Here is a 23,094-nt window from a genome sequence, read left to right on the forward strand (position 1 = left end):
TTTTGTGGTGAAAATGAGGATAGGCTAGGATGGAGGGTATGAGGGAAGTGAAAATGAGGATAGGAGGATGGAGGATATGAGGGAGGTGAAAATGAGGATAGGGGGAGATGAAAATGAGGATAGGAAGATGGAGGGCATGACGGTAGGTGAAAATGAGGATAGGAGGATGGAGGGCATGAGGGGAGGAGAAAATGAGGATATAAGGATAGAGGTATGAGGGGAGGAGAAAATGAGGATATAAGGATAGAGGGTATGAGGGGAGGAGAAAATGAGGATGGACGGAGGGGATATGAGAATGGAAGGGAAAGGAAAAAAATAACCTACTGTTGATTTTAGCGAAGTAATTTGCAACAAAAGGGAAGAAGACTGGAAGAACATTTACGAACATACAGGGTGTCCCAATAAATATTGGAATTCAGTGACGAATTCGATATAGTCTTTTCAAATAATTCTTTGATTTAGTCTAGTGATACCTTCTGAGAAAGCTATAATCTGTAAGAGTTTCGTTTGCTATGTTTACAGTTTGTTTGTTTATGTTTTGACTGCATATGATTGTACAAGAAAATTACAGTTTACAAACAGAGTAAACTTGTCCGTCTTCACTGTTCATCTTGCGGAGACATTTTAACCTTTTCATAAAATAAACTCTAGCAGACATAATAATATTATGGTTTTTGAAATTAGGTATTACAATGCTAATTCCCATGTTTTTTGGGACACCCTGTATCTCTACAAAAATAGAATATAAAAAAATATCCTTTTAATTATTTATTTGTCTCACTTTTACTACTCAGTTATAAACCTTTCCCTAGCCCAATTGGTTCAGTTCAGCCTAGAATAATTAAAATAACAGATAGAAAACTAGATGTCGTCTTTTCAAGATATAGGGGCTTTTCGTTCACAATAGCATAAAGGAGTTACGCGCAGTCGGCGTAGAAAATGCGATCTCTCTCTGTCTTGTAAATCTACATTTGGCGTCTGCCTCAGGGTTATATTGTGAACAAAAAACCCTAAATCTTGAAAAGACGACATCTATGTGTTCTATCTGTTAATTTAATTAATCTATGGGTTCATTTATCTGGATAGAAACAAACCATGACAAACTTGATATATATTTGAACCAATTGGACACTACAGAGGTTGACAATAGAAGGTTTAAGTTTATAGTCAGTGGGCACTTGACAAGCTTTGATAAACCCTACAATCAACATTAATTCAAGTCAAATTACACTTTTAACAAATAAAATAAAGACAAGTTGAACTAATGCTGCAAACAATCATTGAACACTAATCCTCAACTTGTAGATGAAACTATAGTGTGTAAGTGCACATACAGGGTGTCCTATGAAACATGACAGTTGGTGATATAGTTTTAGTTCAACATTTATTAAGTTTTTTGATACCAAAGAAAAAAATATGTCATATGGCAGTCAAGTTATATTGAAATTGATTTCAAAGCAAAATATATTTGAATAAAGGACTTGTTTAAAGTAATCAAACTGCAAAAAGTCTTTAACACCTGATATAGTATAGGGAAGAAGACATTCAAAACAATTTGCCAACTGTCTTGTTTCATGTGACACCATTTAGCTTGTAACCAAAACGATGTTATTACTCTCCCAAAGGCTTTGGGAGAGTATCGCTCAACTCCCCTTAACGCAGCACCCAGCCTCATCGCAGCTTGTGGCGCCACAGAAGGCCTAGCGAGCCTAGGGCTGGGCGCGTTCCTACTGGAACGATCCATCGTTTCGAAAAAAACTATATTAGAACTCCCGCCCCTCCCCCGCTCTCACAAAATTATACATTGCTCAGCCCAGAAATCATGTAAGCTTATTCTTTTAACTGTAAATTTAAACATATAATTTAAAGTATTATTTACGGCTGTGAAGAACTTTTTATTAAAAAATCGTAATTTTTTTACTTTTTAACCAACTCTTTTCTATGAAACTTTTGTCTTGGATGGAATTGATCATTACTAAGAACGGAACGGGGGATGGAAACGTTCTTGATTAAGAACAGAACAAGAGGGATGCAACCGTTCTTTAACTAAGAACGCCAAGAACGGAACGGAACGGGAAGACCGTTCTTCTACTCAGAACCAAACGGAACGATAAAAAAAAGAGGAACGAGAACGGAACGATTTAGCAGAGGGCCCTCATTCTAGAACAGAACGATTTAAAAAAAAGTCGGAACGTGCCCAGCCCTGAACGAGCCTAACCTAACGGAAGTTGCCACTTGGGAAAATGAACAATTGGGATATTGTCACTTGGGAATTAATACCAAAAACAACAGATCCTCCTTCCCTCCCCTCAAATGTGCAAAAGTACACACAACATTCTATAAAAAATGCATAACAGGTCTTCAAAAATGGTTAGAAATCTGAATTTTGTAATTTAAGAAAGTGATTATTAAAAAAAATTAATTGGTATTTTGAATGAAAAAACAGTATAGGAATACAACAATTGCATGGTGTAAGTAGGTCGGATGTATAGTATATCGAAAGTGAAGTAGTAGCTAATCATATAACCAAGAGTCTGCTCTATTATTGTACAATTTCACTTGCAAAAATTTGTGGACAAATCTAAGAATTAAAATTTTTTTTCAAGGAATAAAATATTTCTTGGGCTATATTGGTTCATTTTCTTTTATATGCATCAAATATGGTCCATCTAGACAATTACTTGCGCAATCATTACGAGTTCGCACCCTCTCATTAATGATACTAGTTTTTAAATAAGGTTTATACCAATATTTAACGTGTCTTCAACATCCTGCTGTCTATGAATTGATTTTATAAATTTATGTTGTTAACAGCTTTTATATAAAATGTACATTATGCTGGAAATTATGATGATTACGCACTTTACTCTTAACATAAAAACTTACCTACAGTAACAAAATGTGTATACATATTTATCTTGCAAATTAGTTAGATAAAATATTTATCTTGCAAATTAGTTAGATAAAATATTTATCTTGCAAATTAGTTAGATAAAATATTTATCTTGCAAAAATCCCTTTAAAAAAGAAACTAACACGAAGAAAAATAAGTAATTATTTCATATTTTATTCAAATCATATAATAAATATCAAATTTACAATTTCAGTGCAAGATACTTCATTAAGTATTAAAACCCTTTAGCAAACAAAAAATGGAAAATTCATAAAGAACAAAGAAACAACCTGAAAATAATACAGTCGACGTCATATATATGAATACAATGGAGACGATTTAAAGTTTTTTTTCTACCAAGCTTTTAAACAGCCTGTATGCACATAAACATGGAACAAGAGGTTTTTTTTCGGAACGTAGAGAACAAGAGGTTTATTTTGGAACATATGGAACAAGAAGATTTTCTGAGAAAGATTTGACAGCTTCCACTCCTCTCACTTCCTTCTCCAGCAGGGGCAGCTTTACCACGTGGAAATCCTGCAATCATTCAATCATCATCATTTAATCAATCAATCATCAATATTTAATTCAATCAATCATCAATATTTAATCAATCAATCAATGATCAATATTCATAATTATTTAATCAATCAACTAGTAATACTCTATCAATCAATCAGATATTTGGTTCAAAACTGTAGAACAACAGACTCCCAAGAATCTCGTCCTACAGTAAAAACTTGGTTGCCTTACGTTCAAGGTCACATATCGGGAAAAACTTCTTTCTAACAGAGTTGTCAACCTTTGAAATAGCCTGCCTATAGACATATAGGACTCCAGAGGCCGTTTCTTCCATAATCTACATTGGTCGACAACTTGACGTCTCATATATTGGTCGTCAAATGCACGGAGAAATTATCTATCAGATAAGAATTTAGCATAAGACATCTGGCGGCCAATATATCGTCCCCCAAAGTACGTGAAATACACGACCCCTTACTATAGAGAGAACAAGCTCTGGCCAGTCTTCAAGAACAGACTTGATCAACTAAAATTAACTAAGCGCAATAAGGATCAGTGTTTAAGACGCTAAAGCTCGAGATGTAAGGACTGCTAATACTGTTTTGTGAGGACAAAACAGATATCTGCACAATGGACCCAAAGGCCCTCTGCAGATCAACCTACAAGTAACATATTATTTGACCGAAAAATCAATCAGTCATCATTATCTAATCTCAATCCTTGTAAAATCAATCCATCAGTATATTTTAGTCTACCAATTAATCATCATAAAATCAACCATTTATTATTTATCATTTATCAATTATTATCAATCAATCAGTCAATCAATCAATCAATCAATCAAAAATCAATCAATTAACCAGTCAATCAATCAATCAAAATTTACTTCATTATGACAAAATAAATTCTAGATTGATTAATTAATATCTTAATTAATCCTAACCTCGTAAAGATCTGCTATCTGATCCAAATATTTGCCTTGAATCCTGCACCTGGCCTCACACATAGAGCAGGGCTTCTCTCCGGGCTTTTGGATTAACAGTTGATTCACTGGAACAAAGATTAATAATACAGATAGAACACTAGATTGCTCACCTTTCCCTGGTCATTAAGATTAAAGCTAAAACCAAAAAACAAACAAAAAAAACTCTTATTCAACCAGGCGGAGGTTTGTACCGCATTCTGTCAGTGCTTTAAGCATCCCTTTTATTTATCCCCTAGTATCCATGCTTTCCTGGCATACACAGTGAATCCTTAAAATTCAGGCAGGACTGAACTACTAGATACCATATAGAACAGGGCAAGTGGAGGAGCTCAACCCTATCTTCATTGTATTTCAACCTACAGGTCGTTGTACTTTGACTGTAGGTTGATTGTTAATAATTATAATAGTGTTTGATCTGTATTGTTATTAATCTATTCATTGCAATAATACAGCATAGTAACTGCTAGAGAGATAGTAGATGTAATATCAAATAAGGGTGAAATGTTTCATCGAAAATGTCAAAACCTTTCTGCACTAGCAAGAATTTATAACGTATTATGAATTGCATTTTTTTAAAACATGTTGATTAGGGTAATGGGTATCAAAAGACTCGTTTTGAACTGTTTTTCGATATTTCAAAAATTGTTATATGTAATCTTTCCAAATCAAGAGTTTGCTTAATTTTTGCGAATTTTACGAATTAAACGTTTCTAAACTTAGTGTTTCAAGACGGATATTTTGATACCCATCTTGATTTTTTGACGATTTTTTTTCTGGTTTATATTATTAATTTGATTTACACAAAAAAGCAAAAATCTGAATGAGTTTAAAACAATAAAAAAGTACTCAAATCTTCTTAAAATGTATTTAAAAAAGCTTTAGAACTGGCACAAGGTGGATTTAAGTATTTTCATCAAGAAACGGCTCAATAGGATCAGTTTCACCCTTATTTCAATTGACCCTGCTTTAGCACAGTGGCATGTTCAATTCACAAGTTCAAAATACAGATATTAATGATTTCGTTCTGAATTAGACATTTTCATGGTTTTATTTAATAAATTGAAATAAAAAACAAAATTCTTAATATCTCTGGAATTTGTTAACGCAAAAAATGGCCTGTAACATTTAGGAAATGGCAGGACTATGGCTATTTTGTGATTATTGTTTGCTAAAATTATATTGCTTATAATGAATGCCGCAGTCTTTTTATAAGGCAAAGACGAGTTTCAAATCTTCAAACAATTAATGTTTCTCCGGGTTATTGTATGATAATTACTCTTCACCTATTATATTATGCGTGTCTATTCCCGTCTTCGTAAGCTCTTGAATTAACCTAAACAATGTATCATTTACTCTCAGACAAATTAGAATCAATGGAAATTCAATGATAAACCCTTGGTTTATGCCCTCGGGTTTATCATTGAATCCCTTGGGGGTTTAAAATTTCCATTGATTCTAATTTGTCTGAGAGTAAATGATACATTCCTTTATAAAAAGCGGGTTTTTTGTATCCACCAATTTTCATTTAACAGTTGTTAGTTCTGTTGAGTAAGCTCTAAGCATACAACCTCCCATATCAACCCACAACCGGTTGAGATACACAAAAGTTCAAAAATTAATAAATATATTTGTGTTTGAAATTAAAATGATTGAGACACGACATTAACATAACAGAGGAAATAAATCAAAAATTGAATTAAATTGGTTAAGGAATATTTGCGGTTGGTTAAAAATCATAAAAAAATTCCGAATGAAAACTTAAAATTTCTAATCTTTCTGAGGAAAAATCGTGTAATTTATACAATTGTTAATTGTTTTTGTCCTGTAAATTTTTTTCAATCTCTGAAAAAAGCTACCCCATCCCTTGAGAAAACTATTTAATCCTCGAACTTGTTGCATAATGCACTTACCTCTCAGTTTCATACAAAGAGAGAAACTCTGCAATACAAACACAAACAAATGTAGTTGCAGCGGGATCACGGAATTGAGCGTTTACCTAAACAATTTAATTTAGTTTTAATAATAATATAGTTTTTTTAAACGTTTCTATTATAAATAAAATACGATAATTGTGTATATCATTGTTAACAAAGATTTCAACCATATACAATATACATGTTCACAAAGAAGCGGAGTTTCTTGACAATAAGAGACGAATCGATTATCGTCTCTGCGGCCTTCATGCCTTCACTCGTTTACCTAATTTTATAAGTATGGTTATGCAAAAAACAATCCTAACATTTCTGAAATGTGGTCTGCCTATTTGCGCGTTATAAATTTCTAGAAATAAGAAGAATATTTTTAGATTTAATCATATTAAATAAAACGAAAAAATTAAATTTTTGAATTAGATCATGTGCTTTTGAAGGCAGACCACTTTTTGGAATTAGGGCAATTTCATGAATCATTATTGTAACACTGATATAAAAAAATCAACCTGTTGAATAACTGGCAGCATCTCCTCTAATCTACCAGACAACATGTCAGGGTTAAACCCGCCATCTGCACCACCAAACATTCTTAAAGTTTAAATCTATAAATATATACTTTGCTTGTATGGGGGTCTGTCTGTTTGTATCCAATAATCGTAGCGACTAAGGGTGCATTAATGCGTACATACATACGTACCTGACAATATTGGATGTCATTGGTCTCTAGTTAATACCTTGCCATATTGGATATCACTGGTCTCTAGTTAATACATTGCTATGTTGGATATCATTGTTCCTTAGTTAATACCTTGACATGTTGGATATTACTGGTCTCTAGTTAATACCTTGCCATGTTGGATATCATTGGTCTCTAGTTAATACCTTGCCATGTTGGATATCATTGGTCTCTAGTTAATACCTTGCCATGTTGGATATAATTGGTTCCTAGGTAATGCCTTGCATTGTTGAATATCATTGGTCCCTAGTTAATACCTTGCCATGTTGGATATCATTGGTCCCATCTGATTCTTTAACTTAAGCAGCTTCCCTAATCCTTTCTCAACAACTGCAGGGAACGATAATAACCTAGGGTAGACGTATGTTAGGGTAGGTAGGTAGGTAGGTAGGTAGGTAGGTAGGTAGGTAGGTAGGTAGGTAGGTAGGTAGGTAGGTAGGTAGGTAGGTAGGTAGATAGGTAGATAGGTAGATAGGTAGATAGATTGATAGGTAGGTATGTAGGTAGGTAGGTAGGTAAGTGAGTAGGTAGGTAGGTAAGTGAGTAGGTAGAAAGTTAGGTCTGCATGTAGAAAAATAGGCAGGTAGGTTGGCATGTCGGTAACGTGATATATAGGTAGATTAAAGGGACAGGTCGGCTAGGTAGGGTAGATGAACTGAGAGTGCAGTTTAAAAATGTGGCTTAGGTTTCCATTGAATTGCAAAGATTAAATTTAAAGGAAACTGCTAATAAACAGATGACAAAGAGTTCAAGATAATGAGTGTAAAAAATAAACGATTCTTCAGGAAAATAAGTTTCTAAACAGAATATTAGTTTTTAAAGAATTATACTTATGTTTTTCATCCAGGTTTTTAAATGATTTAAAGAAGACTTTTAATGTGAACGAATATTCGTCCTCATGATTATTGCTTGGTGAAATTTGCACTTCTACTCAATTATACTGACATCGTAAAAAAATCTGTTGGTATCAATCCTTAACATTTGATCAATAATATTGCAGTATGAGTTTAACTACCAACCTAGCCGGTCTGTACCTTTCAAAATGAGGATTTTGTAATAGTTAATAAATCCCGAACATGATGGAAGTTGCACGAATAAGAAGAAAATGGGGATCAAGAAAAACAAGAAATTTCACAATATTTACAGCTGCTATTATCAAATTATTTACAGAATTTTGTAAAATTAAAATTCAAAAATGAATATGTAACAGTTAATAAATCGGTAACTAAGTCTAAAATATAAAAAAAAAGTGGTCAACAATTATTCTACTGGTGTACCATGTCTGACAACCCTGAAAAAGTGGCGGGTATAGTTTAACACCCCACCCCATCATATTAGGACCCACTATACAGTGTACATACTGGTGTACAGTGTCTGGAAACCCTAAAAAAAGTGGCGGGTATAGTTTAACACCCCACCCCATCATATTAGGACCCACTATACAGTGTACATACTGGTGTACCGTATCTGGCAACCCTGAAAAAGTGGCGGGTATAGTGCACAGAGGGGTTTAACACCCCACCCTATCATATTAGGACCCACTATACAGTGTACATACTGGTGTACCGTGTCTGGAAACCCTAAAAATAAGTGGCGGGTATAGTTTAACACCCCACCCCATCATATTAGGACTCACTTTACAGTGTACACTGTACATACTGGTGTACCGTGTCTAGCAACCCTGAAAAAGTGGCGGGTATAGTGTAAAGAGGGGTTAACACCCCACTCCATCATGTTAAAACCCACTATACAGTGTACATACTGGTGTACCGTGTCTGACAACCCTAAAAAAGTGGCGGGTGTAGTGCATATTAGGACCCCTTATACAGTGTATATAATTGTACCTTAGTGTATGCCCAGTTGGTGCTGTATCGAAGACGACAACTGAAAAATCCATTTTTTTCACGAGCTTCATTACTTCAGCGTAGCTCATTGCCTCGTCAATACCAGGGAAGGCTCCCAAAAGTTCCTTTTCATATTTATACTTTTCAATGATGTTTACAAATGCTAAGTATTTTTCGAAAGGGTTTAATCGCTATATTGGGGAATATAAATTATGATGCGTCTACAAAATCATTAGGACAGAAGTCTCAATGACTACCTGGAAACTGTTTGATAAATGACTATCTGGAAACTGATTTATAAATGACTACCTGGAAACTGATTTATAAATGACTACATGAAATCTGATTTATAAATGACTACCTGGAAACTGATTTATAAATGACTATCTGGAAACTGATTTATAAATGACTACCTGGAAACTGATTTATAAATGACTACCTGGAAACTGATTTATAAAAGACTATCTGGAAACTGATTTATAAATGGCTACCTGGAAACTGATTTATAAATGACTATCTGGAAACTGATTTATAAATGACTACCTGGAAACTGATATATAAATGACTACCTGGACACTGATTTATAAATGACTACCTGGAAACTGATTTATAAATGACTACCTGGACACTGATTTATTAATGACTACCTAGAAACTGATTTATTAATGACTACCTGGAAACTGAATTATTAATGACTACCTGGAAACTGATTTATAAATGACTACCTGGAAACTGATTTATAAATGACTACCTGGAAACTGATTTATAATGACTACCTGGAAACTGAATTATTAATGACTACCTGAAAACTGATTTAAAAATGACTACCTGGAAACTGATTTATAAATGACTACCTGGAAACTGATTTATTAATGACTACCTAGAAACTGATTTATTAATGACTACCTGGAAACTGAATTATTAATGACTACCTGAAAACTGATTTATAAATGACTACCTGGAAACTGATTTATAAATGACTACCTGGATAACACCTTTACTACTCTTCCAAGCCTCACTTTCACCAACTCCTGTAAAATACTCCTCAGGTAGTTCAGCAAACCCTATATTTGGGTCAACCTTAGAAATAGATAATTCATCAATTTTATTTATTATTTCGGAAAAAGTTAAAATTGACGGAATAAAAAAAGTCCAGGAAATTTCCGATTTTGTATGTTCTTGATAGGAATGAGAAAATAAAAAAGGGATCTAATCAATTAGGAAAATATTACATAAATAAATAAGATTAAATATATGTAAGGCTGCATATTGACTAAATGTACAGGGTATCCAATAAACATGGGAATTGAGAGATGACTTCAAAAACGTTGTGGTAAATAAGTAGCTTTGAACTACCTAATTTTTAAAACAAACAAAAATTTGCTTTGCTAGAGTATAAGAATAAAGATTAGATAATTTAACAATTTAATTTATACTTCAGGAAAAAATAAAAATATCAGAATAAATAGAAACAGACGAAACACTCCACCAAACTAAATTTTTTGTCAATAATTCCTGTTTATTAAGATACCCTATCTATTAAACATTATTTTGAGTTTTAAATTTTGATTAAAAATACCAAAATCTCATTGAAATGAGTGATTACCTCCATTGCAAATAGATTCTCAAAACCATTGACTTTTGTCGGCACCTAGTTTCAAACTTGTAATCAGTTTAAAGTTCATGCTTAGTTTAAGATTTTAAAGACGTAATTTCAAGTGACCGTCCATTTGTGCTTGGCCAATTCTCTTTAGACCATTGTCTTGGAACAATATATATTTATATGTTAGCTGTAGCTGGACCAAATTGACTGACATTTTTTGAGGATATCCATGGGTATCCCAGGGGGTAGCATATGCTAAAAAAAATTCGATTTTTTTTCCAAACTCGTTTTTTCTTCAAAATTCAATTTTTATAATTCTACGGGCAACGTCGGGCAGCTGATATTAAATATTTTCTTGTCATTTTTCAAGTTATTCCTTAGTAAATTTCTGGCTAAATGCATCTGAGATATTGTGAGCAGGGTCGGTGGAGATAATTAAAACTGTTTCTCGGACCTAAAAGATTTGATGCTATATCGATAGAACTAAATGTCGATTGAACTATCGTACAATTGCACTAAAGATAGTTCACAAACCGGGTTGTATTCCATTTGAGCATTATTCCATATGAACAAAATCGACACTCAACATGCTCAATTTAACTAATCATTTCTTTTTCCCGCCAATTTTTAATGCAATTTATCATTGGTGCAATTAATCTTTGTGCTATTTTATGGCATTTGAACATTATTTAAAGTGAACATTTTCAACAAAAAATTGTTCAAATGGACTAAATATTTTCCTGGATATTTTAGAGCTATTGAACGTTAGTCCTAAAATGAACATTTTCCACATAAAAGTTGTTCAAATGGACTAAATATTTTCTTGGAAATTTTATTGCTATTGAACGCGTCCTAATGAACATTTTCCACATAAAATTTGTTCAAATGGACTAAAAATGTTCTTGGACATTTAAGTGTTATTGAACGTTAGTTCTAATGAACATTTTTCACAAAAAATTGTTCTGGGTTGCAGGGAGGGGTGGTTACCTGGTAACACTTATGTTATTGGGGAGTCATAGAATAAATATTTTCTTGAAAATTTTAATCTAATCAACATTTTCGACAGAAAATTTTTTCGTTTGAACTCATTTGGAAATTGTGGCAAAATTATGAAAATACTTTAGTTCAATTGAACATTTTTCGCTCATTTGTTCTAAAATTTGTTCGTTTTGGAAATTGTGGCAATATGATGAAAATCTTAACTTTAGTTCGAATGAATTTTATTTGTTCATTTAAACTATAAAAAGGGATTTCCCCACTTTATAAGGTTTTAGCCCAAATACACTTTTTTGGGTATGTATACAACTTCTTCAGTTTAGTACAACTGGACGTTGGTTCAATAAATCATATGTAAACCAATGAAAATACAAAAAAATAGAAAAAAGTTCTTTAAAATAATTTTAAATTAATATAAAAAAAAATAAAAAATGTCTTCTCTGAAAAAACTTATTATAATAACAATTATTTTACCTTTGAGAGTTGAACAGCCAGACTACAACTAGAGGTCGTCTTTCCTACTCCCCCCTTACCACCAACAAACACCCATCTAATCAATTCACACTGTATAACAGACAAATCCGCCAAAACTTTTACGATTGATTTTATTCTATGAAATGTACTAAGAAAACGTCATGCAGTTAGCAAGAAAAAAATGACATTATTCCAGGGGTGTAAGTTTTCTCCCCACCCCCCCCCCCACCCACCGCCGTTTGAAAATAATTTCCCTCTTAAATAAAGTTATACATGCTTTTTTTAGGGTGTTGTATTCGCTGAATTGAGAAAAAAATATTTTTAGGGGAAAATTAATGAATTCTTTGGTGTAAAGTGTCTTAAGAATGAATTTTTCATTTTCCCCCATTTCACTAAAAATGAATTCAGATAGAAACATCAGGATTATCCCGGTGTTAGGGAGACGAAATCCTAAAACCTTTAACTTTAATTTAACGACTAAAAATTATTTATTAAGGGAGAGAGGAGAGAATATAATTATATCCTTTGATTGATACCAAAAGCCACAGAATATTTCATTCCAAGAGAGCGGGTATTAAAATCTCTCACCTTAATGACTTAGCATCTAGAATGTTCTGAAGGGTTGGCTCTAGTGGCTGAAAGTCGTCTTCCATTTTCTGAAATAACACAAATGCCCATATATTTTTTTATCTATGATAGAACTAGAATTTCTTTTTATCATATAGAAACAAATTTGGAAGTTAACTTTCAGAAAATGGGCAGAAAACAACAAAATTTTATAACTTCGATTAATTGACATTAATTAATATATTAATTAATATAGATCTACTTCTTGAACTTCATATTTTAAGGATATAAGTCTAAACTAGAGAAGGCTAGAAAGGGACTCATCGAGTGAAATTTGATTGAAATATACTAGATCACCAAAAATATATATTTTTAGTTAAATTTCTTTTAAGGTTTTTGACTTATTTAAAATTTATGTTTAATGAACTTTCAACTAGACATTTACCGGTTCTCATATTTGGCACATTAAATCTCAATGTAAACTAATCACAAAGTTTATATACGACCAAAGTTTTTTCTTCTTCCGTTTTTAAATTTAGATTATTAAATTTTATATTTTGTGTGACAGCAAGCAATACTACGACTAAATTGTTATTCCTTTGTATTCTAATTCATCAAGAAATAAATATGAATCAAATCGTAATTTTTGGCTGTTATAATCTTTATACAATGTAGACAGTGATGTCTAACAATATGTAAATTGTAAGTACAATACGTACATGTAAATTCTAATGTTTGTGCAATATGTACATAATATTCAGCAAGAGAAAACTTAATATTATTATAATTAGCAGACAACCCATCATCCAATAAAAAAAAGTGACAGAAAAAAAACATCGAAATTATTCTATTCTGTTTCTGTTTCCGTGGATGTATCTGAGTATCTAGTCCGGTCTAGTCCCGGGTAAGGAGGCGGCGGGTAGGCGGCGGCTTCCTCCTGAGTATAGGTAGGGGAAGTAGTAGTACTAGTAGCGTACGAAGGCGGAACGACGAGGGTTGGGTCCGGGAGGGAGGGAGCTGCTTCTACGAGCTGGTCAGCTTCCGGCAAATTTCGATTTCTGGAATACGAGGTCAAATATTCATCTGAAATTTATATTTAAGATAGACCTATTTTCAAAATACTGATTTTATTTTGTGGGTTATCGGAAACATCAGAAATTAAAACACAATTAATTTTCTTTTCAGAATCCTAATAAAGGATTTTTTACCCACTGGACTTTAATTTAGATTTTCAGTAGATCAAATTAATAAGTATTAGTTTGATACGAATTTTATTCGCCATTTTTAAAACCCCATGAACTCACAACTTTAATATTCTCCTCCCTGGTGTTGTCTGGAATATTTCTGTTGGGATTGTTGTTGTCCATGAGGTTGCTGTTGCCGTTGATATCTCCGTTGTTGTTGGACTCCTCCAGGAGGGGGTCCTGCACGTTCTCCTGGGACATGTAGGGGGGAGGGGGCCCAGGGGTTCCACTCCTAGATTTATACAACATTCAACAATATATATATTTCTAGCTTGGGAACCCAGCTTTGCCGAGATTTAATCAAGCCAAGAACATTTCTGTGTTTTTAACGAGGTACCCAATAAAAATGTTAGGCATGGTGGTGAAAAGGGTTCATGAGTTATGATCCAACATAGAAGCAGCCAACTAATCTTCTATGTATATACTTTACTTGTCTGTCTGTCTATTTGTAAACAAAAAACGTCAAAATGGTTGAACTGATCTGGCCCAAATTTTGAATTGGACCCTGCATGACCTCAGGGAAGGTTTATGGATGCTCAGAATTACAATAAGGTGTACAAAAAGCTTTTGATATTTTTTAAAATTTTAAAAATGGGCGAAAAATATTTGAAAATCCGCGACTTTTTTTGTTATTGTTTCATGCTGTAAAAAGCGTTGAAATTTTTGTTTGTGTATGCATAAAAAATGAAGATATTTTTGCCCTGTCGGGAATAAAAATATTTGTTACCCTACTTTAAATATTCAACCTTGAAAAAAGGAAAATCATCCCATAACTTTGAAATAATTAAGCTTTGAGTATAAAATCTGAAGATTAGAAGAATACGCAAGACCATTTTTTTATAATTGTTCGAGACTCGTTTTTTCTATAGAAGTCAAGGTTTTGATCAACTATTTTTGACGTGGTTGTTGCATAAAGCATGAATAAGATTACCTATTGCTGTATGGTGGAGGACGCATAATCTGTACACCATGATTAATATTAAACGTAATACTAAGGTTCCGATCAGTACCGTTGTACTGCTCTGGACCACCGTACATCAAATCTAATAAATTAATAATAGAAGTAATAACTGTACCTGTGTACAATCTTCTTAGTAAAAGTATACACCGTCTTATATAGGTTTAAAATGTAAAATATATTTTACAATCTGATAAATATTTTTTTAAAAAACTTATTTAACTCTGTTTAGGAACGAAGTGACGAAATAAAATATTTGATGAACTTTATTCCATTAAGTGTTTCTTTTCTATAACCTTTTCTTATGGACATGAAACGTATACAATTTGTGCAAGAGGACAGAGTAAAAGAGGACATATTGTGAGTGTACAGAGTGTGAGGGTACAGAGTCTAAGTGTACAGAGTGTTAGTGTACAGAGTGTGAGGGTACAGAGTCTAAGTGTACAGAGTGTTGGTGTACAGAGTGTGAGGGTACAGAGTCTAAGTGTACAGAATGTAAGAGTTCAGAGTGTAAGTGTAAAGAGTGCAAGTGTACAGAGTGTAAGTGTTTAGAGTGTAAGTGTACAGAATGTAAGTGTTCAGAGTGTAAGTGTACAGAGTGTAAGTGTACAGAGTGTAAGTGTACAGAGTGTAAGTGTTTAGAGTGTAAGTGTACAGAGTGTAAGTGTTCAGAGTGTAAGTGTATACAAAGTTTAAGTGGACAGAGTGTAAGTGTTTAGAGTTTAAGTGTACAGAGTGTAAGTGGACAGAGTGTAAGTATTCAGAGTGTAAGTGTACAGAGTGTAAGTGTTTAGAGTGTGAGTGTACAGGGTGTGAGTGTACAGGGTGTAAGTGTACAGGGTGTAAATGTACAGAGTGTGAGTGTGCAAAGTGTGAGTGTACAGGGAGTAAGTGTACACTGTACAGGGTGTACGTTATTAATCCACAATTACCTAGGTCGTGAAGGGTTAGAGGTTGTCGTTGTCTCTGATTTTGTCTTCCCGCTCTACTATTATGATATCTCAACCAGCCATAGACAAAACAGATAACAGCTAAAAATACCAGACAACAACCTAAACAAATAACAACTAGATATACCAGATAGCAATCTAAACAGATAACAAACAGAAATACCAGACAGTAACCTAAAAAGATAACAGCTAGATTTACCGGATAGTTGAAATAATAATCTTCTAAGAGTTTGTGGAAATTAAAGAATTGAAAATACCACCAACTGACTGACAGGAAAATAAATGTTACCCCAAACTTTTTTATTTTATAGGGACTGAAAAGGAAAAATGAAATGGGGGTATAGGATGAAACCTGAGAGTCTCAGGATACCTATAAGACATCTATCTTATGTTCAAGTCTCGAGAAATTGACATAAAACTGTGTCAAAATTTTCAGATTGGGTGCATAATTATTGACTATGATCTGTTTAATACTACAACTTTTATACAAAATCTGGCATATGCCCGTTTTAGTATAATTTGACACAGTTTTTTGTCAATTTCTCGAGACAGGAACATAAGATAGATGTCTTATAGGTATCGTTCAAAACCTGAGACTCTCAGGTTTCATCCTATACGCCCTTTAATTTTTCTTTACAGTCCCTTTAATACTTAATTAATAAATCATTTGTTCCTTAATCCATCGAATGTCTATAAACTTAAATTTTTCTTTAGCGTTCATGGAATACCTTCGAAAATAAATCAATATCTTTGAATTGTCTTTTTTTTAAGATAATACTTAATTTTAACAGCGTAAGTTTAATCCTGAGATTACAGTAACTCGATGTATTTTTAGTTTTTACCTATAGCTGTGTAAAAAATCTTATCATATCCTGAAATATGATCTTGCAGCTCCGGCTGCTTATGCTTAGTTCTGCTGTTATAATCAAGTACAGCCTTACAACAACTGTACAGCACCTGAATTAAAGATTGGGATTACAACAGCTGTACAGCACCTAAATTAACGATTGGGATAACAACAGCTGTACAGTGTACAGCACCTGAAATAAAGATTGGGATTACAACAGCTGTACAGCACTTGAATTAATGATTGGGATTACATCAGCTGTACAGCACCTGAATTAATGATTGGGATTACAACAGCTGTACAACACCTGAATTAAAGATTGTAATTACAATAGCTGTACAGCACCGAAATTATAGAGAGGGATTACAACAGCTGTACAGCACCTGAATTAAAGATAGGGATTACAACAGCTGTACAGCACCTGAATTAAAGATAGGGATTACAACAGCTGTACAGCACCTGAATTAAAAATTTGGAATACATCAGCTGTACGGCATCTGAATTATAGATAGGGATTTCAACAGCTGTACAGCATCTGAATTAAAAATTTGGATTACATCAGCTGTACAGCACCTGAATTATATATTATAAAATACAAAACTAAAACAGGAGGTAAGAAGAGCTCAAAGAATTATAGATTTATTTCGGAACAAAAAAATTCAGACTTAAGAGAAAAAAAACGCGCCGCAGGTGTAATTTTTTTTAGGGACTATTGAGAACTGAGAAGCTTTTCTGAAGAGGTTATAAAACTTGCAAAAAAAACTCGACAGCAATTGCATGGATGTCACAAAAAAAATTCTTTTCTTTATTAAAATTAACAAGAAGAAAATGGAGATTTTGAAATACGGAAATGTCAAAAATACTTGCGGCTGATATAATCTCGAATTTTGTTGAAATTAAAATCTTAAAAAAATTATGTATAAATATCTGCGTTTTTTACCTTGCAATCATAATCAGTTTCAGGATCACAGCAGTACTCACTAGGATCAATACACCTTTATCAAATCAAATCAAATTCAAATAAAATCAATTCATGAGGTTAGGGAGTCCTAATGGGCCAATTCCTACCATGAAAATTCGCCAAATAGAATATTAAACCGGTTTTTTAAACTCAACTCTGTTGAAAATAAGAAGCAACTTGAACCCAAAATCTCAAGCCGTAAATAAGGCCTAACGACAACTTAGACCTGAGCCGTATTTTCCAGAATTTTTTAAATCGCGGGCTCAGAAAACAATACCAGAAAACCACACCAGAAAACTATACCAGAAAACCATACCAGAAAATTATACCAGAAAACCATACCAGAAAACCATACCGGAAAACTATACCAAAAACAATACCAGAAAACTGTACCAGAAAACCATACCAGAAAACTATAACAGAAAACTATACCAGAAAACTATACCAGAAAACCATAACAGAAAGCTATACCAGAAAGCTATACCAGAAAGCTAAACCAGAAGTGATTTCTACGATGTGAAAAGTAAACAAACACACCATTCTCTAATGCTTTGAGAATTGTTAAAAAAAACTGACAATAAAGTCGTGTTTTGTAAATATTTCTTTAAATAAGTAAGCTAACTTGAAATCTATTTTAGGACATGAAATCGTACTTGGGCGATAGGAAATGTAACCTGAAATCTCGCTCAGGATAGGAAATCTAACCGGAAATCTAGATCAGGGCAGGAAATCTAGCTTAGGATAGGAAATCTAACCTGAAATCTAGCTCAGGGCAGGTAATCTAGCCTAGGATAGAAAATCTAACCTGAAATCTAGCTCAGGATAGGAAATCTAACCCCGCATCTAGCTTAGGGCAGGTAATCAAGCTTAGGATAGAAAATCTAACCTGAAATCTAGCTTAGAAGAGGAAATCTAACCTGAAATCTAGCTCAGGGCAGGTAATCTAGCTTAGGATAGAAAATCTAACCTGAAATCTAGCTTAAAAGAGGAAATCTAACCTGAAATCTAGCTCAGGGCAGGTAATCTAGCTTAGGATAGAAAATCAAACCTGAAATCTAGCTTAGAAGAGGAAATCTAACCTGAAATCTAGCTCATGGCAGGTAATCTAGCTTAAGATAGAAAATCTAACCTGAAATCTAGCTTAGAAGAGGAAATCTTACCTGAAATCTAGCTCAGGGCAGGTAATCTAGCTTAGGATAGAAAATCTAACCTGAAATCTAGCTTAGAAGAGGAAATCTAACCTGAAATCTAGCTCAGGGCTGGAAATTCAACCAAGTATTGGAAAGCTAGCCTGAAATCTAGCTCAGGAATGGTAATCTAGCTTAGGAGAGGCTAACCTAAAAGCTAGATCAGGATAGGAAATCTAAACTGAAATCAAGCTCAGCGAAGATTATCTAGCTTAGGATAGAAAATCTAACCTGAAATCTAGCTTAGGGATGGAAATTTAACCAAGTATTGGAAAGCTAACCTGAAATCTAGCTCAGGGAAGGTAATCTAGCTTAGGAGAGGCTAACCCAAAAGCTAGATCAGGATAGGAAATCTATCCTAAAAGCTAGATCAGGATAGGAAATCTAACCTAAAAGCTAGATCAGGATAGGAAATCTAACCTGAAATCTAGTTCAGGGCAGGAAATCTTCCCTTTACAAGGATCTATTCCACAAGGGAACTCAGACTCATCGTCACCGTTAGGACAGTCTGCTCTTCCATCACATCGATATCTGGAATATTCAATCAATCAACCAATCAATTAACCTTAAAACTATAACTTTAATTTTCACATTATAACTAACATGCTGAAAGTGAAAAAAACATAAATTTTCATTGAAATTTTCTAAGTTCCCATTAAATCTGAAGGAAACTGGAGATAATATATTTTCATTTTTTGTTCAATGTATTTGAGGCATGTCTGACCAGGTACAGTTTAAATTTTAAGAGTGATTCCCCATTCAGATAATACTACGATTCATAATAAGATGACTTAAATCACAGTACTTAAAGTTCTCGTCATAAGCATTGAAAATCAGCCCAATTTGGTTAAGCACTAAGCAGCTTCTGCGCTCGATTTTTATAAAATGTTAGAAAATAATTAACTAAGTTAATTACCTTTTAGGTATGCAATAATTGTTAGTATTGTTACAATTGTAGAATCCAGGTTTACAATCTCCCCAATCAGGTTCCACATATACACGTACACTCTCCTTAACATATACTATACATGTACAGTGTACATTCTCCTGAACATATACACGTACACTCTCCTTAACATATATATGTACAGTGTACATTCTCCTGAACATATACACATACACTCTCCTTAACATATACATGAACACTCTCCTAAACATATACACGTAAACTCTCCTTAGCATATACATGTTCAGTGAACACTCTCCTAAACATATACACGTACACTCCCCTTAACATATACATGTTCAGTGAACACTCTCCTAAACATATACACGTACACTCTTCTGAACATATAAATATACACTGTACACTCTCCTAAACATATACACGTACACTCTCCTTAACATATACATGTACATTGTACAGTGAACATTCTCCTGAACATATACACGTACACTCTCCTTAACATATACATGTACACTGTACACTCTCCAAAACATATACAGGTACACTCTTCTTAGCATTTACATGTACAGTGTACACTCTTCTTAACATATACATGTTCAGTGAACACTCTCCTAAACATAAACACGTACACTCTCCTTAACATATACATGTTCAGTGAACACTCTCCTAAACATATACACGTACACTCTTCTTAACATATACATGTACAATGTACACTCTTCTTAACATATACATGTACAGTTTTCACTATCCTAAACAAATACACGTACGCTCTACTTAATACATACATGTACAGTGTACACTCTCCTTAACATATACACATACACTCTTCTGAACATATATACGTACAGTGTACACTCTCCTGAACATATACACGTACACTCTCCTTAACATATACATGTACAGTGTTCACTCTCCTAAACATATACACAAACACTCTTCTTAACATTTACATGTACAGTGTACACTCTCCTGAACATATACACGTACATTCTCCTTAACATATACATGTACAGTGTTCACTCTCCTAAACATATACACATACACTCTTCTTAACATTTACATGTACACTGTACAGTGTACACTCTCCTGAACATATACAAGTGCACTCTCCTAAACATATACATGTACAGTGTGCACTCTAACAAACACATACACATACACTCTCCTTAACATATACATGAACAGTGTAAACTGTACACTCTCCTTAACATATACACGTACACTCTTCTGAACATACAAACATCAAGTCAAATCTGACTTATAGGGCCGCCCTATTACCACACTCAAATCCCAAAATGAATTTAAAAAGTAAGAACTGTAATAGGGAATTACAAGCTCTCAACAATTTACACGTACTCTGTACAGTGTACACTGTACCTCCTAAAGATATATATTAATGTACAGTGTACACTGTAGTTCACTCTGTACGACTTACTTGACTCATATCAAAACTAAAAATGCAACTTCTCCTTTTTCTTATTTAAAAATTTCTCTAACGTCTTTACTTCATAAATAAATTTCTAAGATGAGAAAAAGCATGAGCACAAATTATAATTATAATTTGCGCATTTACAGCTGAAATCATCTCAAATGTGTAGTTAGTCATTTCTCCTGGAGTCCTGGGGATAAATCATCATGTATTCCAACTATTCACGTAACTTAAACCATAATTTTGTAGTCTAACACATTATGCCAAGATAAACTTGAGCATAACAAATCTCCGGCGATAAAAAAAAAATAAAAACTCCCAACCTACCCAGACATGCTCCCCTTGGGTTCCAATAGCCTCACACTTATAGTTCCCTGAGTCAACCTGCAGAAGAATTAGATTATTTGTTGACAAGAATAAAATTAATTTCCGAAATTCCAAATTTCTAAAAATCTGCTTGAAGTTGCAAGTATCCATCCTATGGTTTCTTGATAAATTTACTATTGCAAAAACTCTTGTGGTATTTTACCCGCTTTATGAAATTAACTCTATGATTTTTAAAATATCGGAGAACTATACCCAATGGTAAAAGAACGTAAACAAAATCCAGTTTTGAAAGTTTCAATTTTGCAACCGGTTTAATGATAAGTTTCTACCTCAGATATTGGAGAGATTACTAGATTTTTCTTGTTCTCCTCTTTCACTCTCTCTTTCAACCTAGTAATAGGAAGTTTTATGAAAAACATCGGGAGACAATATGAAACGTGATTATTATACAAAATATTATTATTATTTGAACTACTACCAAGCATATTTTCCCGTAACATATCCTCTAATCAGCACTAAGGATTAGGATTTGTAGGATGAACATTCAAAGTTGAACAGTAAAAAGAAAATTGCTGCTCTCAAAACCTAAATCACAACTGCTATTTCTTATATTGAATTACCTGTGTTGAGACATGGCTATAGAGCTTGGAACATACCAAACCAAACCAACATTCCGGCCTCCCTCGGCAATACAGGTTAGATTCAACATGTGCCCTTAACAGATAAAAATAAACAGGTTCGACAGACTCAGAGATTAACGTTGAAGTTAATTATATTAAATCACAAGTNAAATGGGATTATTTGGAATTAACAAGTAATATTGGTATCAGCCGGAGTAAATCCTTATACTTATCATCGGTAAATAATTATGTTTAACATTTTCTATAAAACTCGAATCCTGACTCTACCTTCTGTAAGCCTGATAACCTTCTTTTGACTAGTTTCGTTCCCTGTATCCTGTAGAACCCGGAGAGAGAGAGGGGAGTCTTTTCCCGTCCTGATTTCACCAGATAACTAGAACACAATTACGTATTTTAATGATGAGTAAACTGTAAACACTTGAATTATTGCATTATATTTCAAGTAAATAATTATTGGAAACTTTGTAAGAAATCTAAAAAATTCTTGCAATTTATTTCATTTCTCCCCCCCCCCTCTAATCCTCCTTCAGAGCATACAATTATTTTGTCCTATATCCATCAGTACCTGGGATATCAAGCAGAGAGCTGAGAAGATCAGCTGATATTCTACACCCGCCATTTTTAACAGTTGATTTTCTAACCTCACAAACTTATTTTCAGATCATATTAGACAAGTCATTATCTTTCCATTATCTGCAAATACATATTATTCATGATAGTTTTACTTTAAAGAGTATTCTTAATATCACCATCCAACTTAAACAATAACTTAAATAGATATTCAGAGTAAAAGCCTAAAAGGTCATTTAACATAATCATGACAATTTAGGGAACAGTCCTTTTGCATTCATAATCATGTGTCATGGAAATGTTTTTTAATCACCATAATTTCATAATACATTATATATTATAACTGCAATGGTTAGAATCCGGATACAGATCCGTTGGATCCGCAAGATTTTGGCTTCCTGGATCCGGATCCGCAAAAATATGTGGATCCATAAACTTCGGGAAAATTTGTATTACGGTGATTCATATGGCGTGCTTTTGAAAGCGTTCACTTTAAAAACCCCGGATCTAAGGGGTAAA

General features: G+C 33.5%; 2 protein-coding genes across 2 annotated transcripts; both read right to left on the reverse strand.

Annotated features, from left to right (window-relative positions):
* Nucleotides 1-3,051: 3,051 nt before the first annotated feature.
* LOC111696107 (ATPase ASNA1 homolog) lies at nt 3,052-12,676 on the reverse strand. The gene is made up of 12 exons (XM_023465649.1): nt 12,573-12,676; nt 11,985-12,060; nt 10,891-10,968; nt 10,518-10,562; nt 9,896-9,991; nt 8,912-9,036; nt 7,325-7,417; nt 6,838-6,919; nt 6,311-6,396; nt 5,684-5,733; nt 4,359-4,465; nt 3,052-3,430 (listed from the first exon to the last, which is right to left on the reverse strand). The coding sequence occupies exons 1-12, from the start codon at nt 12,635-12,637 to the stop codon at nt 3,326-3,328; spliced, it is 1,008 nt and encodes a 335-aa protein (XP_023321417.1). The 5' UTR covers nt 12,638-12,676; the 3' UTR covers nt 3,052-3,325.
* LOC111696106 (uncharacterized) lies at nt 12,637-22,696 on the reverse strand. The gene is made up of 13 exons (XM_023465647.1): nt 22,571-22,696; nt 22,273-22,378; nt 21,985-22,078; nt 21,694-21,754; nt 21,365-21,421; nt 19,615-19,709; nt 19,119-19,229; nt 17,491-17,545; nt 16,546-16,660; nt 15,686-15,805; nt 14,727-14,838; nt 13,875-14,027; nt 12,637-13,609 (listed from the first exon to the last, which is right to left on the reverse strand). The coding sequence occupies exons 1-13, from the start codon at nt 22,622-22,624 to the stop codon at nt 13,399-13,401; spliced, it is 1,344 nt and encodes a 447-aa protein (XP_023321415.1). The 5' UTR covers nt 22,625-22,696; the 3' UTR covers nt 12,637-13,398.
* Nucleotides 22,697-23,094: the final 398 nt, after the last annotated feature.

The sequence above is a fragment of the Eurytemora carolleeae genome, unplaced genomic scaffold (assembly GCF_000591075.1).
Source record: "Eurytemora carolleeae unplaced genomic scaffold, Eaff_2.0 scaffold203, whole genome shotgun sequence".
In the NCBI taxonomy this organism is placed as follows: domain Eukaryota; kingdom Metazoa; phylum Arthropoda; class Copepoda; order Calanoida; family Temoridae; genus Eurytemora; species Eurytemora carolleeae.